The sequence below is a fragment of the Anopheles aquasalis genome, chromosome 3, assembly GCF_943734665.1.
Source record: "Anopheles aquasalis chromosome 3, idAnoAquaMG_Q_19, whole genome shotgun sequence".
Lineage (NCBI taxonomy): Eukaryota > Metazoa > Arthropoda > Insecta > Diptera > Culicidae > Anopheles > Anopheles aquasalis.
Window position 1 is genome coordinate 50,358,151 of NC_064878.1, and position 24,398 is coordinate 50,382,548.

The 24,398-nt window shown below is 49.8% G+C and overlaps 1 protein-coding gene and 1 long non-coding RNA gene across 2 annotated transcripts in view; both read left to right on the forward strand.

The window, feature by feature from the left end:
* Positions 1-1,762: 1,762 nt before the first annotated feature.
* Positions 1,763-4,577, forward strand: LOC126576045 (uncharacterized). Its single transcript, XM_050237126.1, has 4 exons — positions 1,763-2,039; positions 3,818-3,922; positions 4,021-4,098; positions 4,185-4,577. The coding sequence occupies exons 1-4, from the start codon at positions 2,019-2,021 to the stop codon at positions 4,383-4,385; spliced, it is 405 nt and encodes a 134-aa protein (XP_050093083.1). The 5' UTR covers positions 1,763-2,018; the 3' UTR covers positions 4,386-4,577.
* Positions 4,578-9,966: 5,389 nt separating this feature from the next.
* LOC126576476 (uncharacterized) overlaps positions 9,967-24,398 on the forward strand; it is a 36,452-nt gene continuing 22,020 nt past the window's right edge. Inside the window, exons 1-2 of the long non-coding RNA XR_007608303.1 lie at positions 9,967-10,106; positions 11,418-11,622. This is a non-coding gene — a long non-coding RNA (uncharacterized LOC126576476). The remainder of the gene's footprint in view (positions 10,107-11,417; positions 11,623-24,398) is intronic.

A 24,398-nucleotide genomic window follows, 5' to 3' on the forward strand; every position in this document is an offset into this window, starting at 1 on the left:
GAAACCCAGGGTAAGTTGACCACTAATTAGCACCGGAGCCGTTGTGTAATAGGCCTTTAATTAGTTTCCCCCCTTTTTTCGGTCGCCACCTGCGTGACACGTGCATGTTAAGGGTAAAAGGCAACAGGCTCAGACTTATGTGGTGCGTGGTGTGTGGAGAAAGTTGTGTTTGCAATTTGTTTTTCGGCAACTGAGTGTTTCTGCATGTTTTTCAATCCCTCAAATGAGTTCCTGAGGTTTGCGGAGTAGCTGTAATCATTAAAACGCTCTTCGTTCCCTTGTTTGTTCATCGCAGCAAAGGACAAGGACGCTCACACGAACCTAACCCCTATTCTAGGCTATGCTTAGTGACCCACCGCTAAAACACTTTCCTCCATCATCATCACCATCATGGAATCTCCGTTGACCTTTGCTTGGCTGCTTGTGTTAGCTTGGCTAAAAGAAGCCAGTAATTAAACTCATCTCTGATCTTGCGCAACATCTAATCAACTGCAGTGGCTTCGTGTGAACCGTGTCACGCATTACGCTTCACCAACTACACTAGTATGAGAAAAGTATGTTACAAGCAAACCCCGGTTGGATAGCATTCATGTGCAAGCCAAAAGATGCTCAGATAAAAAGAGAGATCCACGGTTGATTTTTTGAAAGGTTTCACATTCTAAATGGTTTAATTCTTGCTTCACCTCGATAGTACATCACTTTTCAAAACAAAATCATTAATATTGTCGTTTGAAGTGCTTGTTTGAACAGCTTGCCTCACATCATGCAGACTGGCTGGGTTTCTGTCCGGACCAATCGCGCTCCAGCATAGGGCAAGTTCAAGTTTCTCCGTTGCAGCAAAGCATTCACCTTGTGTCTGCCGGTAGAGTGTCGCGGTTTTGCCTAGCCTGATAATATTTACAGCAAGGTGTAACTGGGTGTTACCAACGCGCTCGCACGATCTTACCCCTGAAAGGCGGCAGTAATTAACTCCTGCGATCTGAATCATGCGCTGGGGCAGGCTGCGACCCTTTAACGCACCGGTCCATAACCCGTTTTTGGGACCGGCCAGTGCACAAACTGGACCTGAATGGTGACCTTACGGCGCGAAGTGGAAGTAATGCTGCTGCTGCTGGTGCTGCTGTGGCTTTGTTTTGCTCTCGCTTTCAGGCCGCGCTTGGCTTGTGCAGCCATCCGTCCCTTCACTGCCTGATGCAACAAGTAGCGACCACGCACTAGCGTGCACCGTCTTCTGGCTCCGGTTTCGGTTAAGTGTTCTCTTGTTATGTAATGCAGTCCCGAAGGCCACAATCCGGGATTTTGTTCTTAAAACAAATCCTGTTTTCCAGGACCGATCCAAAAACCTTGTACGAGGACTGGTGCGCTGCTTACAGAGCTTCTAGAGTTGAGCAACTCAGAAGTTTAACGATCGGTGCTTCATTGAGAAAGCCAAGCCACCTGGTATTGCTAGGCAACGGTGGCTAGCCGGTGCAAACAAAGCAAACCGGCGGGCACACACATCGAACGAGCACATTCCGGGTGCTGCTCGGTCGTTCGTTTGAGAAACATCCAGCAGTGGCACGACGCTTCTACGTCCCGTCCCACACCCGCAACTCGCCCATGTTCTGCATGGCCAGTTTTGCGTGGACGCGAGCCGCTTGCTTTAGTCCCCTCCACCAGCGATCGATGATGGTTGCCGGTTGAACCGAAAGAGTGGTTGCGATCCGAGTTGGCCATAATTTAAACATTCACTCTGCGCTGCAACCGGGCTCAGTCAGCTTTACGGTATCGAGGCAAACGCACGTCGTCGTCACTAGGTTCGCATCGCATACGATCATCGTTCCAGTTTCTGCAGCTTCTCCATCGATCTTCGAATTTGATCCAAAGAAACGGTTCGTCGCTTAACGGTGCGTTCGAGTTACGGCGTGGTTACTTAACGGTGCGCGCGTGTGTGTCTGTGAATTAGAGCCAACGTGCGTTGTGCAGTGCATCTTTCTGTGCAATCGAATCCCCGGAAGTCTCGAAAAAATCGACACAAAATGGTGCAACAAACCTACAAAGTGAGTGTTGTCCGGTATTCTGTAGCTGTGATCGTAGTCAGTTGATCAAAGTTCGGTCGCCAACGAGCCAATGCATGCAAGTGAATGTAATGCAGTCAATGGTTGCTGCGACATCTCGACGTTAAAGTCCACATATGGCGTTGTTGGTGGTGGGGTGCCCCTTTCATTGATGTTGGCCATTACGAAAGATCATCTAGAGGAGCGCACCGGTCAGCGGTTTGGCCAGACTTTCAGATCTCTTCTGTGGTCCACCTGCTTCGCTTTTGCAAAAACCACGCGAGAGAAAAGGTCTGCCGACGCTTTCGACATTTGTCGTGCGGTTGCGTCTATTGCGCGGTGGCGCCGCGAGTTCCGATTAGATCACAAGAAGTGGCGACAACAGCCGAGTGTGGTCGAGATGCTTTGAACGGCTGGGATACGATTTGACCTCGTTTCTCGTTTTGGACTCTTTGGCTACGGCTGGAGGCGCTGATTTGAACGCTGTTTTAACGTCCGGGGCTCTATTTGGTTGGAGCACGGATTGCTCGGAGGAAAACCATTTATATTAATTATCGCTGTCATTCGATTCCATTAACCTACCACGCAGATAAGCGTCACGGGAAATGCAAAAAATTGGAATGTTCCCCGGTAACGATAGCGACCAGGTTGCACGGCTGGAATGCATTTGATCTGATAAATCCACCGGCAATGCAATAAATAATTAAACCTTTCGCTATCGTCCGCTTTGTACCCCATTTATGCTCCATTAAGATAAAATGGAGCTGTTCGTTTTTGCACGATTTCCATGCTCGATTCTCGATACAACAGATCAAATTGCCTTCCTGGAACCAACGAACGAGATAAAAAATAATGAAATTCCATCACTCGGCGCCACCGCATATCTTGTCAGGCAACCGTGGCTTTCGCTGGGAGTCAGGTATTTATCCTGCCACAGCAGCGTCCAGAACTTTACCGGTTTTACATTTGTGGCTGCGATCGAAGTAACACGAAGCGCTGGTCTCAATAAAAAATGCTGCAGCAACAACTACAGATTGCAAAAAAAAACACCTCAAATAAAACAAGACAGAAAGGATAGCACATGCGTTACCCAGGAGATCGGTGGCTAGATTGAGGAAAGCACACAAAAGCCAACACCACATTCGCTTGCGGTTGTAGTGGAGCATGAAAATGGATGAGTTTCGCAGTGGCAAACAACAGCACTGGACAACGGGTGGAGCGAAACCAGCAGCAACGCCAACACCGACAGAATACAAATTGGGAAAATAAAATCACAAATCCTGCTTCCGCATGCGTGCGATGTGTGTGCAAGTGAGGAAAAGTGGAACCGAGAACGGACTAACTGGAGAGCAACTTTTTTTTACGATCCAACTCTCCAACTCCGAGAGTTTGGTGCCCGAGCTGGAGAAATTAATTTTCCCCAAAATGACACGAGTTGTTGCTGCTGCTGCTCGTGTATGTGTGCGTACGTGGTTTAATGGGAGTTCAATTGGGTGGAAAAAAATGGCCACACTAGCCCCCGGTACTAGCCCTGCAGTAGCTCTCTCCGCTCCTAGTGGCTCTTAATGCTGTCACGATGACACGTGGTGCGAGTAATGGCGTGGTGCACACATCCCTTTCAGCGTCATTTAATTTAGTTTATGCATTGCTCCGAGTGGTTAGACCGAGCAAGACCGACCAAGGCAGAGTGTCCCAACACAAAACAATAAAGCAAGGGAACCAAAAACTTTGACGAAGCGGACACCATTTGATCAAATGTTTAATTTTCACACTCCCCCCAGGCTGGCGGTAAATGGCTGCGCTACGGAGCGATGGCGCTAGTGGTCGTTGCTTTCCTCTCGATTGCACCCATCAGCGCACATCCGGCCATAGAGCAGGACGATTTGGTGAGCATTTGCGGGTCCTTTTGTGGTGCGATGTTTACGAACTCATCCTGGAAACTGCTTTCTCTTTCTCTCTCTCTCTTAATCGCTCTGGACTGTAGGCTGATGGTAAGGTTGTGAATCAGAATGCGGCCGTCATCAACCAGCCCCGTTCGAGCATACTGGACAACATATTCAATGTAGGTAGCTCGGTCCCTAGACGTTCCAACACACATCGACTGACCACTAGTAACCGCCCTACATAATTTTCCCCCGCGTCAAACAGATCCCCATCCAAACGCTGAAGGCAGTGAATGATCTGGTGCAGAGCATCGCCGGAAATTTGCAGCAAGCTGGCTCCGGCAGCTACTTCCGGGCACGCAGCGGTAGCCAGCTGCGCAACATTAACGTCAACGTCGACGATGACAAGGTAGAGGAGAACGAGACGCACGAGGCCAAGCAGCAGGCGGCAAAAAAGGGAAAATAAAAATAAAATTGGAAAGACGAAGACGACGACGAGGCCCTTCGGATAGGGGGCAAACCCACTAGCTGTAAATATTGCGAGGAATCGACTGTGATCGACGGACCGACCGTCGTTGTGTGTGCTTGCGAGGTGAAGATGCAGATGCGTTTGATGTCGTTAGATGTTAGAGCGTAATAAATCGTTTGCACGTGTTATCTGCACCGCAGAGACTGTACACATACATGCGCGTCTTGTGCATCGATGCCAAGGAACGATGCACCTTAGATGGAAGGGAAGGAGAATGATTTTCACGGAACCAGGCGGTGGGTTGCTTCCATCTTTAGCAAGCGGGAAGGTATCTGATTGAGCAACCAACCACCGCGGCTAATAACGGTGATACTGCACGTTTGTTGAGTGGCCTTTGGCTGGGTGGTTCGAGGTTTCGAGCTCAAGGTTAGATCGATCTAACTAGCTGCTGATGCTGCTGATGATGCTCCCGGTGTAATGGCCATGTTATGATGGTGCGCAGACGTGGTTTGATGATACCGTAATTAATCGATGGGGAGCGAGAATGTAATTTAAAACCTTTTAATTGAATATGCTGACCATAACGATCCATCTATCCATCAGCTCTCTGCTTTTCTGGTGATCGTGTTCGTCATGAGGAGTTAGTTTGCATGCTGCACACCAGCGCTTGATTGATTTCCACTTCGAGTAATTACCTCGTCGGAGCAGGCATTAATTAAGTAACCTGTTTGTTCGATCGGCGGATCCATTATCCAATATCCTCTCGCTAGACTATTCCCTGTCAGCCATGCAGGCAAATTGATAAAAAGAAAACATTTTGAAACCGGACCTGCGAGAACGGAGATGGATTCGCAAACATAAGGTTGGATTGAATGTGCAAGTTACCTTGTATTTAATCGAGAAGCAGCATTGCGCCGAAAGGTGAATCCAAATCGACATAAAGCCAGGCAAAACAAACAGCTTTGCCACCTTTTTTGTGGTCACTATCCGTGCAATAAACACAGTTGATTGCAGCAAGTGCATTCAACGAACCGTGACGCTCTCACGCCGATCTAACCGATGAGCAGTTTTGGAAGTGGAAACGACGGTGAAGGTCGTCCAATCGACCATTTTGGCATGCAAAACGGAATGGGAGTGGAAACCGAAATCCGCTTTTCCCTGGTTGCCTTCCGTGGAAATGAGTGGAAAACTCGCTTTCAATACTCGCCCCACAACCTGCCTGAGCACTCTGCGGTTAACCTCCAGCTGACGCGGCCAAGGGCTTAAGCGAGAGAGAGGGAGACTTATGGTCTGGGCCTAAAGTGCATTCACCCAACCGCAGGCACACAAGAGAGCGCGCTCGTGGCCGTGGCTTGCAATTGAAACAACTTAACGACATGTCGTTACTGGCTAATGACTGTCGCTGCTGCACTGGCCAGCACTGGGTGGCCAGCAATGGGTGGGCCCAATGTAGGAGCAAAACATAAAGCTCGCTCCTCGCAGCCAGAGAAGGCTGATGAATTGAGTGACTTCTCGCTGGCACTAGTTGCTTACAGAGCGAGCATTCCGAGCGAGCATAAACGGTGCAGGAAAAACTGAAACTCTGGAGGGTATTCAAGTACCCGATCCTTAGAGGAGCCACTTTTCCACGGAAAAATAGAAAAGAGTGCAGCGGAGTGCATTTCCATAGTGTTTCATTTGTTGCCTGTTTCTCAACGCGAACATCAGCGCAACCATTTCCACACAATTGCATTCCATTGACGGGGTGCTGCTAGTTGATATGGTGTTTTTGCTTCTGAATATGCTCTGCATGAAATCCTCCCCATTCCCCCCGTAACATGATGATCCAGGGATTGTAGCCCGGATTGTTCATCCGGATGAAAAGGATATTTCCTGCACTACAGGCGCTCAGTTGTTCAGCATAATATGATTTATGTTTCCACTAAAAAGAGGTACAGTAAATGCACGGAATGCATGGGAAAAAAGACTGCCATGAATGTGTGAGGCTAGCAGGTGGTCAGATATTAGGGGTGGGGGTTTGTGATAACAGCACCCACCCACACAAACACACTAACTGTAGGCGTTAGCGCATCATCGGCTTAATTCGAACTTGCATTTCGCGGTCAGTGAGCAAATTCACGGCAAATGCCGCGTGTAATTAAGCCGTTAAAATGTGTATTGTGGTGACCTGGCACACCAGTCCGTGCTGGCCCGCTTGTTGTGCGGTGGCTTCTCAATAAACCGTATGGCGCCTCCACCACCACCATCCTCGAAGCATTAGCTTCGCTTCGTCCACTCATTCATTCACGGATGAGCGCAACAGCTGGTGTTTGGAGTGCGAGAGAGAGAGAGAGACGCTCGCGCCGATTGGTGCTGCCAATGTGCCATCAACAGTGCTCGCGTTGCGGTCCACAAATACACTCACCGCACCCGTGCTGGGGATCGATTTTCCCCTGTTTCCCTTTCTAGCTGCATCACAGGCAACGCAGCACGATACGGTTTGTGCGATAAAATTGAAATATTTGGTTGGTGGTGAATCGTGGTTTTTCCGGGAGGAGGGTTCCCGGTTACCGGTGCCGGTACCGAGCCGATTTGTGGCTGCAAAACCACCACCCAGCGGGTGACCGGGGGGTTGAGTGGTTTGGCCTTCATGAGTTTTGGTTTAGTTGTGTTTTTTTGTTCTAACTGCTGTTGCTGCTGTTGCTGCAGCGGATGCAGATCCACTTTTTTGTGCCTTTTCTGCACCACTCTTGGTTAGTGCCACGCGACCGACGCCTGTCGACAACCGGAAGCAGTGGGCGCTACACTCCGGAGAGCGACAAAAAAGAGCGAAAGTGCAACACTTGGGCACAACACTAGAGCGACAGGCAGGCAGGCAGGCAGGCTGGAGGAATAAGCATTTCAATAAGCAGACCACAAGCACTTCAAACCACCAGCAACACCTCCGAAGCGTTGGAGGGATTTTTGAAAAGTCACCATCCTTTAAGTGCACTTTAAGCTAAACGGTCGCGAGTTCCGGTTTGGAGGGAACCACCACCACCACTTGGGATCTGTGAAAAAAGTGGCAAAAACGCTCCGCGATCGCGCGCCTTCCTGCACCACAAAATGGTATGAAATATGATGCGATTTAATTAAATTTCCGAACCAATAAACCGGGTGGGCCTGCTGTTGTGGCTTTAGTTTAGGAAACGAGTGCCGGTGTGCCAGAGCGATAGTGTGCAGCTGCAGTTGCCGCAATACCACTTGACGTGCTAACGATGTGTTTGAAAAGTTTTATTGAAAAACGGCGGCTGATCGGGCACAAATCTCTCCTATCGCCTAGGGGCCTAGCGCAGCGTCGAGGGTGAATGGAAACAAGATTAATTGAACCGCTAATTCGATGCTCGCAATGCATCGATCGGTGGCAATTCACGGAACGTATCGCAGAGAGCAAGCAAATTTAATTCAATTTCCAGATGCTAGAGGGTTCAATTAATTGCTTGATTTTAGTGGCACGATGGGGAAGAGGTGTGTTAGGGGTTTTTATGTGGGAAATTTCCTACAGTATTGGATTGATTTTGATGAAACGGTTACCGGTGATGCTTCGAGTCGAGTTGTTCTTCAAAGTCAAGAGAATGTTTTATGCGGTTTTCGAACGATGCTATGGGATTTGCAAATTCAATCAGCATGAAATTCCAGCAAAGATTGATTGCATGTATCATCAGCATGTGCTTTAAAATTGAAAGGGGGAATTGATAAAAAAGATCTTAGGAAATTGCAACATGTACCTTACTCAATACGATTGCTACCGCATGCCTCGAGCGCTTCAAACGACATTACCTTAGCTCATTATCAATTATGCTGTTGACAGTGCAGCGCAGCTTCAGTTTTTTTCCGGTACAAAATGCCGCAATACGTTAATTAGATTGAACTTCCAGGGAACGACCCCGGAGGCAACAATGCAGCCTTGCGTTTGCGGATTGCAGCATTCTTCAAAGCAAACAATTGATCATGAAATCAATGCTCAGGTGGCTACAGTATGATGCCTTCGCCGGAATGCACAGAATGTTGAACAAGAATCGGAACAGCGCTGATCTAGTAAATCCTTTTGCATCAACGACTACCAAACGGTCGCCATAAAACATTTATCTCCAGTATCTCGACGCCGCATTAGCGATAGAGTCGTCGCGAGGCGCAAGCTGCGAGAGCCATTATTTGAACAGTGCAACCAGTCAGTCAGCGTAATTCATTGAAATGCTTTACGACTCGCAGCGGTCTAATTAGGAATGCAGACGCTCTTCCCAGTAATTTGGCTGATTTAACGGCACCAAAAAGGGCACCTGATCAGCAGCAGCAGAACCCCCGGAGGATGTAGGACGGGCGGTGGGCGATCACATTTTATTGAACAACGGTTATAAATCATCCCCAGTAAAACCCACGGCGTTCTTTGGCCGAGTGTGCGCTCGCGCGAACATAAAGCTTGATGAAGCAAATTAATGGTGCTCCAGCATCATTCTGCAAACAGATTAATGGCGCAGGGACTCGAATTGTGTGGCCTAGACGAACGGCACAATGTACTTACTGGTAGGTTAACGATGGTGCTCAGCTGGTTTGATTGTCAGCAGAGTAGAGTGGAATACTTTTCGCCAGTCTTATCACTGGGAATACAGGATTCGGCGTTCGTTATCCTGGAAAGAAAGTCATGGTTGTTAGAGTCCAAAACGAAGTTACGGGAAACGAAGAGCAAATGCCTACAATCTCAACTGTAACAACAACAACAACGGTCTAGCAACATAACTTCAGGACAGCCAAGTCGTTAGGCAAAAGCAAAAGCGAAAAAGAGAATATTCAATAATAAAGCCAAAACTTCGTTCGAGGCCTGTGTCGAGAATTGAAATGCGACCGAAACTTTTTGACCAAGCGATGTTTATTTGCTTTATTTGCCATCGAAATCAAAACACGTTTCCAACCAACCAGCCATCCAGCGTCCATCCAGCTCGTTACTACCGTACACTGAAGCCGCTAGGTCTACGCTACCAACCAATGGCCCATTGCCGTGCTGCCCATTCATGAAGCACCAGCACGGCCCCCGTACCGTACCAGCAGACGAACCTTTTCGACGATCCCAAACCGAAACGGCTGCCGTAGCGCAAAAGGTCACACGCTACAGAACGCCACGGTCCTTGCTCGTCGTCGTAGTCGTCGTTGTCGTCGTCGCGGCATCCACTTACACTTTCTTTCGGGTCGCTCGCAGTGAGTGGTGCAAGCTTTCGCGCCCGTTGCCACTCACTCACAAACAAACAGGCGGCGTTGGTGGCGGCTCACGCTACGCCCACCTGGAATACGCTCGAGTGCTAAAAATAGAACGAAAACAAACCACTCGGTGTGTGGAGCCTACCGAGAAGACACTCACGCACTATCAGAATGATAAAGCGGAAAGCTCCCACTGGATGTACACGTGGCGCGGACACTCACGGTCACTTCCAGTTGCACTCCGATGCCACGAAAGGGACACGAAAGCACTCGTCGCACAATCGGGGGCGAGGATCATGGATGCCGAGCCAGCCAGCCAGCGAGCCAGCTGCTAGCGCCTGTCGGAAGGACATGCCAGTGGTTTCAGTGTTTCGGTGAAGCTCGTAGCGATAGGACGCGGCCAACTGGCAACGCTATCCAGCATTCTTTCTGCTTCGTCACCGTCGTCGTCGTCGTCGTCTTTTGTGATTTTCGTAGTAGTTGTTGTGCTCCCTTTAACCCCATTGTGTAAGTTCAAGGATGTGAACTGGAATCTTGCTGGTGAAGAAAAGCGAAGCAAATGGAAAACTGATTTAAATATTCAACAACCAAATCTGCAACCCCGCTGTGCTGTAGTACGATCGATCGAGCAGAGTGGTTTCGGGATGCCGCCGCACAAAACCAGCCAGTTAGCGACCAGTTGGCGTTGGTCTCGCGCATGTGTGTTTGTGTGGATTGTGACATTTGTAAAAATCCATCATCTTTAAGTGAATTTCAATGGAGTTGATTTAACGCGAATGCCACGTGCCACCGCAGAAGCGAAGTGATGCGAAGAACAGAAAGGGAACATCTGCTGCTGCCGGTTCGGATAACGTGCCTGGGAGCTTTCCCCGTTTTTTTCCCCGCAAGGATCAGGAAAAGCGGTGAAAGAAAAATCAAAAACTCGCGCTCGCGTTGTCGCTAAGCATAGTGTGCCCTGAACCGTATCTTATCCCAACGTGACAAAGTCGGTCTACGGCCTTCTACACTGATTGCCTTCGGTTTTTGGGGTTGCGATTGGTCCTGGAGTGGATCTCCTCCTTCCCTTCCTTCCCGCGAACACGCTGTGACTGAGCGAGGTGTCATGTTTTGCTCACCCCTCAGGGAAGGAGGAAGGGTGCCTTTGAAGGGGGCATCATGAATCGCCGCGGTACGGTTCAGTGCCGAGGGTAACCTTTTACGATCGGATGGTTTGTGAAGATTAGATTTTAGACTCTGGAGCGACCGGATCCGGGACCATCGTGGACCATCGGGCCATCATCCCTTTCCCCTGTATTGGAAGCAGGAGAACCAAACGGAACGGATAAACATGGCGTGAAGCATCGATCAAAAAGGAACGGGCAGGGAGGCAGGAGTTTCTTTTCGATTCCATTTTTGTCATTTGGAGCCTGAAGGAGTCAACTACGGGGGGTGCACGCTCGAATGGAGCCGCCTGGATGATCTGGGTGTTTCAAATTGAATCATCTATCAGTCGCGTCACATTTTTGCTTTTAACAGGCCCAAACTGTGGGTCGGTCGGTGATTTGAAGAATGAGCTGGCTTCAGGTGGAGAAACCACATCCGCCTGTGCGCCTGGTTAGCGGCAGCCCATGTTATCGCGAGGATTAATTTGAGTGCTTTCGATCTGGCAGCAGCGATCGATCGAAGAAGGCACTTACTGAGGCCCGTTTTCTTGGCCAGATAGCGACTGGGTTCCAAAAATAGACTAGATCGTTTGCGGAAAACAGACACAACAGCTGGCAGCATGTGAAGGGCTGTGGTGTGGTTTTGTCACATTAATTTTCATTTAACCTATTGCAGCAACATAAAAATCGAAAGGAAGTGGATGGTGACGAGTGAGGAATAAACAAGCAACATTGTTTTCGCACTGAAAGTGCAGTGAAGCATTAAGTAACAGCAAGAAATGTGTGCGTGCTAGTGTGTTTGTGTGCATAATGGAGGAAAAATAACGCAGGAAAACAAACAACAGTCGAAGGAGGAGAAGCAAAAGAGAGAAGAAGGAAAGGTAAAGAGAGTGACGAAGCTGCGTAAAAATAAGTTCCAAAAATATCACTCCAGCGCCTGGTGCAAAGAGGCAAAGTGGTGGTGATGCAGGTGATGAGAGGGAGGGCGGGTGGTTAATCAAACAAGTGACATGCAAAAGCTGTTAACGCAGACCACAGCAGCAGCAGCATACGGTTCCACTGTTTGCTAAAGTACCACCGTTCGGGCGCAGCATAATGCCTTCCCGATGTAAGTCCCGTTGGCAAAATGGAGTTTGCATGTGTGTGTTTTTTGGGGGGTAGGAGATTTGTGCGGGTGGAGTTATGGAGCATTTTATTTTCATTCCATCCACGCTTCGCGGTGATGCTATGTGCTGTTTCTTCAATTTAATTTTCCTTCAAAGCATGTCCACCTCATGCCCGCAGTCCTCCCGATGGTCCCACTGATCGTGTCTCTCCGTGCCGGGATCGGCCCACCAGGCCAGGCAAAACATAAACCACTCATCCCGTGGCCGGTGCGCGATCGTTGGATCGTAAAATATTTACTTGCATCCCAGCCCAGTGGCAATCCTCGGACACGACCAGACACGCCAACACCTGAGAACCATAAATAGGAAAGAGCCACGTTGGCTACCAACACACACACTAACGGATGGGAGGGGTAAAGTGGCCGTAAATTTATGCCACAGCTTATAGGCATTCCAGGGCGAGCGAGCGGATTACACCGAAATGGACCAAGAGGTGTTTAGGGCGAACGGTTGTCCGGGATTTAGTGGACGGGCGGGCGCCACTCGGTCCATTTTTTAAGTGAATTGGATTGGCGAACTGACCACTGCTCCACTCACTATAGTTCTCTCACTCTCTCGTCGGCATTAGTCCGGGCGAGAAGTTTAATTTTGTGAAAAGCGATTCATTCAGGAATTATTGCACCACAGCTCTGGCCATGAAGGTCTAGGATTTCATCTGAGAATCGTCTCGCCGGGGAATGGAATTTCAGAAATAATTCTTCCATCGAAAGGGAAGGAGGATAAGATGGGCCCCTGGGAGAGCCCATTTCGCGCTACGTTACATCTTTATTAGCAACTTTTTATTGGCTTTCCGCTTCTCGCGCTCTCGTTCTAATCAGGAGTTCAGGAGCAGCAATTCAATGTCTCCTGCTCCGTGGTTCTACAATCGGCCACGGCGGCGTAAACGTGGTACCTCATTTAACGTTCCTCATAAATCGCGCGGCCATTATGCTGGAACGTCCACGGCAATCACCTGGTCCTCCACCTGAATGTCACTCCTTCCCGGTGTTTTGCTTGAAATGAAAAATAGAAGAGGAAGCAGAAAGTTACCGCCACCGCCGCTCGTTCACCGTTTATGGTTGTTTGTTTTCCGATAACGCGCGCCGTCATCAAACCAATGATGGGAAATGAGTTCCAATCCAAACGCTCCTAGCACGTTCTTTTGGGGGAAGGGTTTTTTGTTGCAAATTTAATCAGTATGCATATGACGCCAGCTCCTAAGCTCTCAGCACTTGGCACACGTGCCAGCCCACCAGCTCCTAGTTCTCGATGAGAGCCATAAAGCAGAGAAATCACATGCACACTAACAAACGTAAAATTGTGTTGTGCTTCGGATCCGACCGGATGTTGACCCATAAAATCTGCTGGAAAATCCAAGTTATTGTGGCCAACAAGTGGTGATTGAATGGGGGGGAGTAAGGCGGATGGCGGCATTTCGGTAAACATTTGAGAGCCACATTTGAGTTGCTATAAAAGTGCCACCAACCAGTTCTGAGGGAACCCCCGGCAGCAGTCTTGCAACAGTAGCACTCGCTCCAGCGCAGATCAGATGATCACTGTGCAAACATTGCCAAACCGTGACCTCCCGACGGTTGGGTGGTACATCATTAAACCGAGCAAACATGCTACCACCGACCAGCAACCTGTATCCGGTTATGTTTGTCTTCCTGCTGCTGTCGCTGCTGCCTGCCTCGCTGCTCTCTATTGATTAATGGGTAGGAAAAGTGTACAAAGAAAAAAAAAGGTCTACCACCATCGTGGTGGAAACTTTTCAAGACCATGATCGTGATCCTCTTCTCACGGACCTCTTTCTCTCTCTCTCTTTCCCAAAGGCATACAAAGTGTACGTCAGCTGTTGCAAGTGTCAAAGTTTTACCGCAAAGTGTGCCCTCTCGGACGGGACTACCTTTACTCCCGGGCCTTGCGGCGCCACCGCACCGCAGTGTGCTCGCGTTGAAATGAGAATCGAGACCACACGTTCGTGTGTGACAGCAAGCACCAGTGGACCAGGGAGAAAGGAAGGTGCACAAAACTTTCCTCAAAACTCTTACCGCAAGAGCGAACAGCGTGGTGGCCAAATGCTCTAGCCGCATTGTTTAGCTTTCTTAACGCCCGTTGGTGCACAGGTTACAACAAAATGCGGGATCGGAACTTCCTCCAAGGACGGTCGACGACGGTAAAGTTTGGCCACCAAGCAGCAACCTTGTTGTTGTTGTTGTTGTTGTTGTGCTGCTCTGCAGTCGGCATGACGTGTGCAGAGCGTATCAGATGGTGCGTCCCCCTCCGTGGAAGAAGAAAACATGTCGATCTGGCGCACCGGTACCGAATCGAAATCGAATCCAAGTAGACGACGGCGCCATTAGTCCTACACACATCTGTACCGGACCGGAGCCGGACCGTTTGCTGCTGCTAGGGGCCGGTGGTTTGGTTCTGCTGGTTGGCTACAGTCAGCAGCATTGAGTTGCATACGTACTGTACCTAGAAACCACATCTCGTATTCTTAGCCTCACTTGTGTTGATGGTCCGGGGTTTGAATCGGAATCCCGGGCCCCCTAATCCAGCCCCTGCCAATCGGTTAATCCATCCATCGGAGCATCAGCACCTCATGCAGCTTCAAATTGATTCTCGGAGCTCGGAATAGGGGCTCCCCCTCGATCCATCTTTGCCATTAGGCATCACGCATACCGTCATCGAGTGGAGTGGAATTGATTTGGATTACTGACCAGGAGTCTGGCCGGGTCTTCGACGAGACGAGAACGGGTTACAGGACGAAATCCCCAGATGAAATGCTTAAGCCCCATCGTTCGCAAGAGGTTGTTTGTGCACTGGTCACGTCAGGCCACGTCATGCCTGTGTTGAGAGCTCGTTCTGGTTCTCACCTCATCGCACTCCAGACCGGCCCATCCCATCAAGCGCCTTCTCATGAGCGCTACGTGCCGATGGCAGATTCTTCGTGGTTTGTCGACACGAGCGTGGGGGCTCGGATTTCGAGAGCAGGACCGGACCAGACCGGAGACTGAAATTGTTATTCAGTGTTGCACCCCGGTGTCCTGTTTATTGGTAAACTACATTACGGAAAATCAAATCGCCGATTGATCCAATTGGAACACCGATACCCCCCTCGGTGTGTCTGTGGAGGAGCAAATTTAGTTTTCCTTTCTTGCTTCTGCGATTTGTTGTTTTGGGAAGATGGAATCGAATCTGAACAGCAAAGGTGCAACCTGGTTGGTGTTGTTTCAATGAATTGCAATGAAGAAGTTTGCTTTTCCTGGGCCTGAAATCCAGAACCATAGTGGCCATTGCATAACTCAACACAGTCCTCCTGGGTTCCCCCAAGGAATGATGCAAATGAGCTGGAGTACGAATGCCTGGCCTGGTGACAAACAGGCACAAGACGAGCCGTCACGTGCTAACCGGCAGTGACGTTGGGCGGTTAGTTAGAATGTGGTGCACGCCATGAGTTATGCTTCCATGCTTTTATGATTTCTATGTCGCGACGTGAGGTACGCGGACCGACCGACCGGTCGCTGGTCGGTGACGAAATCTGGAACACGTGCCAGCTGCGATAGTCCACGCGTAAGTAAGTGGTTGACGGAGGACGGTGTCGTCCAATCAGCAGACCGTGACCGTTCTGCTAAAGTGCTCGCGAAGGCCGATCATTGCCGAAAGTCACGCAAAATTCAAATCTCGAGCGGTGCCGCCTCTACCGGTGTTTTCTGTTTTCTCGACTGGTGCGTGGGCCAAACGATATTTGGCCAGCACCTCACAGACATCAACACCTATCGAGGGCATGGAAGCAAGAAATTTCATGATTTTTTTACAATCTGTTAACAGATACGCTGGCCCGCTGGGCGTCTATTTAACGGACAAAACTCACTGGAGGCTCTATCTATCGGCGTTTTGTTTTCGGCGTTTCGGACAGAAATGCTTTAAAGTGCCGCTGTAAAATGTGCGAGATAAAGCTTAATGATGCATCTATCTTGCGCCCAAAAGTTACGACACTTGATGGTGGAGCAGCACACACATGATGTCGAGCGCCCGAGTGCAGGCCCGAGGAATGTGCGACATACCATAGCCCACAGCACAACTGCTCATCCCCCATTCCGCTGTCACCAAGCATATTTGGCACGATTTACACCGACGCCTCTATTCTCATCATCGCCGTGTATCACCGTTTGAACACTGGAGGGACTGCTGGACTGGTTGGAGAAGAAGCAATGCTTTACGGTACACCTGAGACGACTAGTCGGTGCTGACGGAGAGAGTTTAAAACCTCGTAAAAGTCATCAGATATTAACGGCCAACTTCTGGCACATGACCATCTTTTGCTCACAGTACCAGCACCAGCAACAGCAGCAGTATCACGAATAGAACCCTGTTAGCGCCGCACCCACAGCACCAGTAGTGTTGGCCAACTTTTTAAGTGGCCAGTTATGCTGATCGCTCGTAACTTTAATTCATTTTAACGATTTTCATAATGTGTCCGAAGGCGGCAGCACCGGTGGCAGTGTCCTCGGGGGGTTTGACTTCTACCGAAACGCCTCCAGCGACTGATACTTCGCCAGCCAGTTGACTGGCATTTAGTCGCTACTGGGGACTAGCCCCGGTTCGACCGAAAGCCAACTTGTGAAAGGAATTTATTCGTTTGGCTTACAAGAGGGTCGTTGTCGTGATTTGGTGGTCGTCGTAGGAGTCGTCTTGGAATTCGCCTTCAAACACCATCGGCCCCATCACCACTGCCACTGGAACACTTCTGTGGAAAGTGGTCCAAATTCTTGGGAGTACTTGGACTGTACTGCAAAAACCAGCTCGAGCCAATCGGACCGGTAAGAGCCGTTCGAGACTCTTTGTGCTCTGTAGGAGTTGGACAACCGTGTTCACGGTAGCACGCTGGTGTGTGAGTGGTACCATATGCTCCGCGAGAGTACCGGCTACTGCCTTCGACGACGACGACGACGACAACGACGAAAACTGTCTCAACTTCTTCAAGTTGAACCCGGTGAAGTCTGTTCAAGTGCTTCGGCCTGCCACAAACTGTTCAAGGAGTTCCGTTGATGTGTGAGAGTGCGTGTACCAGCACTACAGTGCCCTCTGCTGCTCGTTGCGAACTTGCGACAAAGTTTGGACGACCCGAAGCTGCCATCCTTCACACTAGTGGCCGGGTGTCGGACATCGGAGCCGCTGCTTAACGGCTTGTGGGATGTGCGGGGGGCACCGTGTCCCATTTTTGGGACCATAGCATACGCAGTAACCAGAGGAACCTACCAGGAACCAGGAACACTATTCGAAGGGATGCTAGATTAAACCGTAGTTCCGGATCAACCGGCCACCGGTGGTCCACACCTTGACCACCGCTTGTACTGTGCGCCTTGGCCCATTGAGTCCAGAGCAGGACAAAGTTGGACGTAACTCAAGCATAACGAGTTGCGTTTGTCCTGTAGACCACCCTGCCCGCCCCGGTGAATCGTGATCCCAGTCCGGCCTCGGTACACTGTCTGGTGTCAAAGTTTTGTAATGGCCTGGCTGCCACTGCCCTGGTTGCCACGCCTTTCGGGTTTGATTAAACTCAACCAACCGCCACGCAGAACTCAACTGTTTGCCATTCGAGTCACGTTACTTCCGGTGGCTGCCGGTGGCTCCAGGGCGTTCACATACACGAGTGAAAGGAGTGAGACCGCGGCCTGCCTTTGTGAAGCCGGCGGGGACTGTGTTTGACATGCGTGTCGACGCGTTCCGCCTGATCACTTCTGTATCCCATAATCTGGCTGAATTTTAATGAAATGGTTCGGTTGCGGTGTGATGCGTGAACAACCAGCAAGACAGCAGCAGCAGCAGCAGCAGCAGCAACCGGCACTCTGGTTTCTGGCGTGAAATGATTGTTTGCGATGCGAAGATTATGTTTGGTGAAAATCCGATAAATCATTGGCGGACGTCCGGGGCGCACGAGGCACGCAGCGAAGCGGCGGCATAGTAAGGCGCTGCTGCTGCTACTACTACTACTACTACGAGGGTGCCACGTGACACGCGAAAGGGCGTCGGAGCTCGAGTGTCTCGTTATCGGATTAAAAGCCGCAAGGTGATGGCCTGGTATTAGCAGATATGATGGAGAAGCTGCGTAGCGGCGTAGCTGACAGAAGGTTGATTAGGACGTGCGTCTGGTTAATTTGCTCATCCAATTATGTGAAGCTTACGCCACGCGCTTAGCATGACGGCCATTTCGTGTGAATCTTCTACATGGTTTAAAGCAGCAGCAGCTACGCGGCACCTTACGCGGAGAGCTAAGAAAAGCACGCATAAGTTCCATCCTTGTATCCATTGTGGCGACTTGGCACTTGGCACGGAAAAGAATCGGAAAAGAATGAAGCTCCATCTTCATCGTTCCAGCAGACTTCATCAGCGGAAGAAGACTAACTCTGCGATTGCCCTTTTGTTACTCGTCCTGCTGGGACTCCCGTCCTGCACTGGAGTGCTTTAGCACTGGAGCGAGACACCCCGGAACCCGGATCAAACAGTAACATTACGGAACACAATCTTTTCGCGATCTTGCGCCGTCCGCTGGCCATAATACGACCGGCTCGGGGGCCCGTTGTTCGCAAACTCCAATAAACAAACGATGTTTATGCAGCTGACATCCCGGCCACCCATGAACACATGAAGCATTGAACGCGACGCTGGTCTGGACCGTGGCGAACGTTTACAGCGAACTAAAGCGCGCATAACCGTGACAGTGTGTGGCTGTGACTAGTAGTGGAGAAATGAAGACACTCCCGCTCTCTAGCAGGCCGGCTGGCCGGCTGGCCGGAAGTGGGCAATAAAGTACGTTACGGTGGAGCCTTCGCTTCCGGTGCGGCTTCAGACCTCCTCCTTCTTCTCCTCCGGTACTCAGTGGAATTACCTACATAAGTAATGAGCCCCATTTGCTGCGGACAGAACGGAGAACATGGGCCTCAGGAGGGGCGAATCGGGATGCGTGCCCATGTGTCCGGTCTTGAGAGTGTGCGTTGTGGTCGGAAGAATAAAAGCTAAACTTCATTTCCAAGATGCGTCTAGCCTGGCCTAGACGGCCCCTTGGCCAACACAAAAGAGCCGAAGGCATTAGCAACAGGAGCGAGTGAGCTGCAAAAATTGTACTCCAATGGAAGTGGTTCTGGTCTGGTGGTCCGATGGGCAGAGTGTTGCCTAAAAGCATTCTTGACCCTTCTCACCGATTGGTCCACAGCTTTGGTCTTGGCACCGGGCTGAAGCTTTCTGTCAAATTTGTTAAGAGGGTCACCCCGCATTGAGTGGCACCTAAGCGGCGTCTTTCATGTGGTGCTGGTTGAACTTGGTGGCCAGCTAGCTAGTCAGCTGAGCATGAAATATTCAATCAATGTCCCGTCACCGTTTTTGCGATGCATGAACCAACAGCTGGGCACCGAGAAGTGTTTCTAAAGGAACGAACGTGCCCGACAGGCGAACAAATGATTATTTAAACAAATTCAAATTTGGATCAAGTGCAATCCTCGGTTTCATCCGGCTTTCTGCCGGAGTCCCGTGTTCCTGTGGTGACACGGTTGATAGAATTGCAAATCCACTCGGCGCTAGACAAACTGTTTCCTTCCTCAGCTACCGGTACCCATGTGGTGCCATTGCGAGTGTCTTTCGCAAACACATACACATGCCACAACTCGGCGGGAAACTTGGCGTGTAGTAAATACGACACTTCTTAGCTTCCAGCACTGAACTGCAATGGGGATGTGAAGGGACATCATTAGAGTGTCTGCAGCGTAGACAGCGTTTACATGGTTGCATTTACCTTACGATTAGTCTCAACGCGTGGACGACGTGGACGAGGCACCCACGAAGGCACGGCGAGAAAAGCAATTGAAACAAGCAAGTTCGCTTTGCTGTTAAACTGATCTATATCCTGCAGCTTTAAGTGACGGAAATGGAAATGGTCCCTGTATGTGAATGCGTTCCCGGAGTCTCGGAGAAGAAGTTCTGCGAAATCTTCTCCTAAATGATGCCAGCATTATTCATGCTGGTTCGTGAAACATCTATTCCATTGCAGCGAAACGAGATGCTTTCCATCCACAGTAGATTCCTCGGAACTGCGCTCCGGGGGTTCCTCCTGCTGATCTGGTCGGGGTACGGGTGTGTTATCTTGCACCATGGTCTCCAGCCAGAGATCCGGGCCAGAGATCCGGGTTATTCTTTGTCATCGAGCGAAGAGATTGTCCTGCTTCTGGTATGATGACATGCGAACCACAGGAGCTATGTGGTATTTTTCAGCTTCCGCTCACCATCAGCCGCACGTATTGTGGCTGCTCCTAGACACAGTGCTGGTGATGGTCCGTCGGGGACTCAGCGAAACCAAATTCGATCTGCCTGACTAAGCACGCGGTCGCGACATTCCGTGGTTCCGTTCCGGTTCTGTCGAAAGAATGCGATTTCATTTCCATTCCAATCGGTTAGAGTCGCTGCCGCACGGTGCAACGTATAAGTGGCTCCCCTTTTTCACATTTTCTAATGCAGAAGCATCAAGTTGGCGAATGATAATAAAGTCAATTTGGTTGCCATTTCATCTTCATTCAAGGCAGCGCAAGTGCAACAATGCAGTGCGCTCGAGATACCGGAGAATCTGTCAACAACAGGGGACCCGTGGTTCCGTTTCGATGCAGACAATCTAGCACACAACACAACGAGCGCACAATTCCGTTCGGAAGCGAGTCAGGACTCGGTCCACTTCTCTGCGCTTTCGTGCTCCAGTTGCCTATCGCTGTTCGAAGATGGAAAGCTCGGCTGGATGATGCCGTCCGTGGTCCGTTCTCTTCATCCTCCTTTGGTGGAGTTGTGATTGTGCTGACTGTGTACACCCGGTGCGCACGTACACACGCGTGCTCTCACGAACGCGGTAGCACGTTCCTGCCGGCCGCCCAGACTACACCAGACGAATGTATCTCGCACGTCTCGCGTTCCATTCGCAGATAACACGGAGCCACAGAGCTGGCCAGGCTGGTCAGGGCAGTGCTTTTGATTTTGCTTTGAGTAGCGCTGGACAGAATGTGGCCAGCACCGTCGTGCTACGTGTCACGTCTCATTCTCATCTCATTTTCCACCTTCCATGTCGCGACTCCGTGGTGTGGACCATTTAGCATCCGATGTTTCAGGCCACCATTGTGGCCATGTTGGCTGCATATCATTGTGCGACGGCGAATGAATGCATTTGTAGCAATGTTCAGCCGGGGAGAGTTTTTCCTCCTTTCCGTTCCACCCATTTCATGCATTCTCGTCTCTGGAATGTCTCATTTTCCGTGCACAGGTCACAAGTAACTAGAAGCCACGCGAGCGCAAGCTAACACGCTGGTCCGGAGCACGGTGCTTTTGCTCTGATAAAATCGTATCAAAAACGTCTCCGATGAGCAGCCTTTGCAGTGCGCTCGTATTCCGCATCACATTCGTTTCAGGTTGTTTCCGGTGGTGCACGGGTGTGGGGAGCGAAAATTTTCGGACATATTTTTTCGCTTTCGAACACCGAATCAGTTCACATTTCATTTCCAGGATGCCTGTGGGGTAATAGGCAATGTTCAGCAAAAGCGTGCGCGCGCGCCCGGTAGTGACATGCGAGCTACGATCCGTTTTTTTTATCCTTCCAGCGCTTTTCCAACAATGCAACATGAGCACGAGTGAGGGTTTTCCGTTTCTAGAAACATATTTCATTGTTTCACTATTCCATCCGGGCCAGCTAGGTACACGATTCGCTCCTGGACGTCTTTAATGACCAGGAAATGTTATTCCAGAACATCCGGACACCATAAATGATTAAAGCTTCTTCCTGATCCTGGATTGGAGCTGTTGTGGATGTATCGAGGTCAAGGGATTTTCATTGTGGTTGCAATAATTGATTTTCTCATCAATTTCCATTAGTTGCACCAGATCGGCTTGGGTCCGGAGTGGTCGTCGTATGGTTATTTTATCGAGTAATATTCATTCCAACAAGACACACACATGCCGTTCGTTCTGTAAGGCAATTAAAAGTTCAAACAAAGGAGTTCCTGGCTGGCTGGTGATGCAGTAGTACTGCAGCAGCAGCAGCAGAAGCTCTCGATGGTATGGCTAATACTCCTAATATTGGTACCAAGTATCTTGGCTCATAACTTGAACTATGCTGTGCTGAACTCCAGACCCCAGATTGCGTTTGTATGGTTTGGTTTTCGGAAGATGTTGTATCCAGACGTGAGAGAGAGAGAGAGAGAGAGACAGAGAGACAGAGAGGGGTTGTACACGACCAGACCACACATGAACCTCGGCACCATATTCACTTGAAATGCATATTTGCTGTGTGCCTGTCTCGAAATGCAATCATAACCACTGGTGGACCGGTGTGTGCGAGCGTGTTAATGAAATGCATTCGAGCACAAAGTAATGGCCATTCGGGATCACCAGGGTCCCCAGCATTGCCAGCATTGCCACTAGACAATCTGCTGGCGGCACGACACGGATCGGATCCGTTCTGGTGGCTCAGAGGGTTTTATTTTTTTTTACTCCCAATCTATGTAGTGCGCTATCCTCTCTCGTCCCTTTCTGACACACCAAGCTGTGAGTGTGCAATGATTCGCCATCGTTTGTGTCCCATAATCGCATCATAATCATACACGGAGCGAGATGGCGACGAGATATCTCTTGCTGCTGCTGCAATTTGGTCGGCAATCGATCGAAGGGCGCTCACTTTGCGCAAAATTGCCAATATTGCTGGTAATGGACCAGAAGGAGAGCGAGAGAGAGAGAGAGGGAGCTAGTGTGAGTGAAGTAGCATGCTGTAAGCCAAAGGTAGCTTCGAGCTTCATCGTCTACCGTGCACCGAAGATACCATCAGGGACATCAGGGTGATGGAAGCGTCTGGCGCTGGCACGGTTGCAGCACAAGGGCTCATCCCATCGCACCAATGGCCACGAGTATGTGTGCGCAGATGATGGTGGTCTGATATGGTGGCTCCGGAGGGCTACAATAACATAGTGCATAGCACCGAGCGTTCCAGATCATACTCAAATTGCTTCCGATTTGCGCCTTCCGCCTCGTAAACGAGCACATTGTGCAAGTAGCGCCAAGTGTTCTATCCGCAGAAGCTGCAGTAGCTCGACAATGCAGCAGCAACTGCTTCTGCTGCTGCTGAACATCAAAACAATGCAACGATCTACTCGACTGTGTTCCAAGGAATGGAACCATTCTGCAGAAGGGACTACACAAGCAAAAGCAAAAGCAATGATTCCGCACGATTGCACACTTTATGATTAATGAAACGACTTAAAGTTTGTGGCTCCTTAGTCTTTCAATCCCCGCTGTAATGGAACGACGAGGGCGGAAGAATAACAAATGGAATTCCTCTTATCTAGGACAGCTCGACAAACCCGACAGCTCCTTCCTCGATACTATGCTGGCCGGAACTGCTCCAACTCGAGTCCTTGGATGTCAAATAATTGTCCCTCATTTGAACGCAAACCAACCTTCCAACCGGAATAGAGGAAGAAGCGTGTTTGGATGATGGATCTTGATGAAAGCGAGCACGATCAAGGGAGACGATGATTGACCAGTGGATGATGCTGGCTGCTTGGTGGGCATTCTCTTTCGCTACGCATCAACTACATCATGCAACGAGGCATGAAATGGGGGAAAAAAGGAACTTCTCTGGACCCTGCTTCCAGCTGCTGGTTGGACTGCTAGATAGGAGCTGGATTACGTGATCTAAGCGTAGGCAAACGTGCGCTAGTGGCCACTAGTTCTTTTCTAACCAACTGTGTGGTCTCCACTCGCAACTGACGAAAGATTTCTGGTCCCGTAAACGTACTGCGCGCTTATTTTGTCCAATCATTGTAACTCATCAGCCTACAGAAAAGGGACTAGTGGACAAGTGCTCGTGTGCGATCAATTCATCAATTTACTGCCACGTCATCGCGCCCACGTTAATGGTGCAACTCGTGGTTAGTAATTAATGTTTCATCGTAACCGGTACGGTTACCAAATGGGCGGCCAATTGATGGAAGTGTTAAAATGGACACTCGGGCGCGGAAGTCGATCTCATTTGTTGGTTTGTCGCCCGGATCATGGCAGTGTCAATATTGAACTTCCGGGGTCATTAGTGAAGTGAAATGAAACATTCAATGCAATTACTGGCACTGCGAGTATTGCTTGGAACTGGATGGCTTATGTTTGCCATCAAACACACATTCGAATGATAAAATACATACCCAAAAAGGGACAAATCACGATGAGATTTGAAGATTGCATTCGATGCTTTAGTTCAGAAATGCGTAAAATTAATGCGAAAGTTGCTTTCCCTTTCCAGTACAGTCGGCTAGTCATGTAGATTGGAGTTTGAGTTGAATTACTGTTTGGTTTCACCATCACTGTGATGATGGTACTGGATTCATGGGAATCGGAACTGGAACTGGATCAGAATATTTGCATTTCGGATGATAGCAGAATCCGAATGACACTGCCGCACACCAATGGCAACGCATATGGCGATTTCTCGT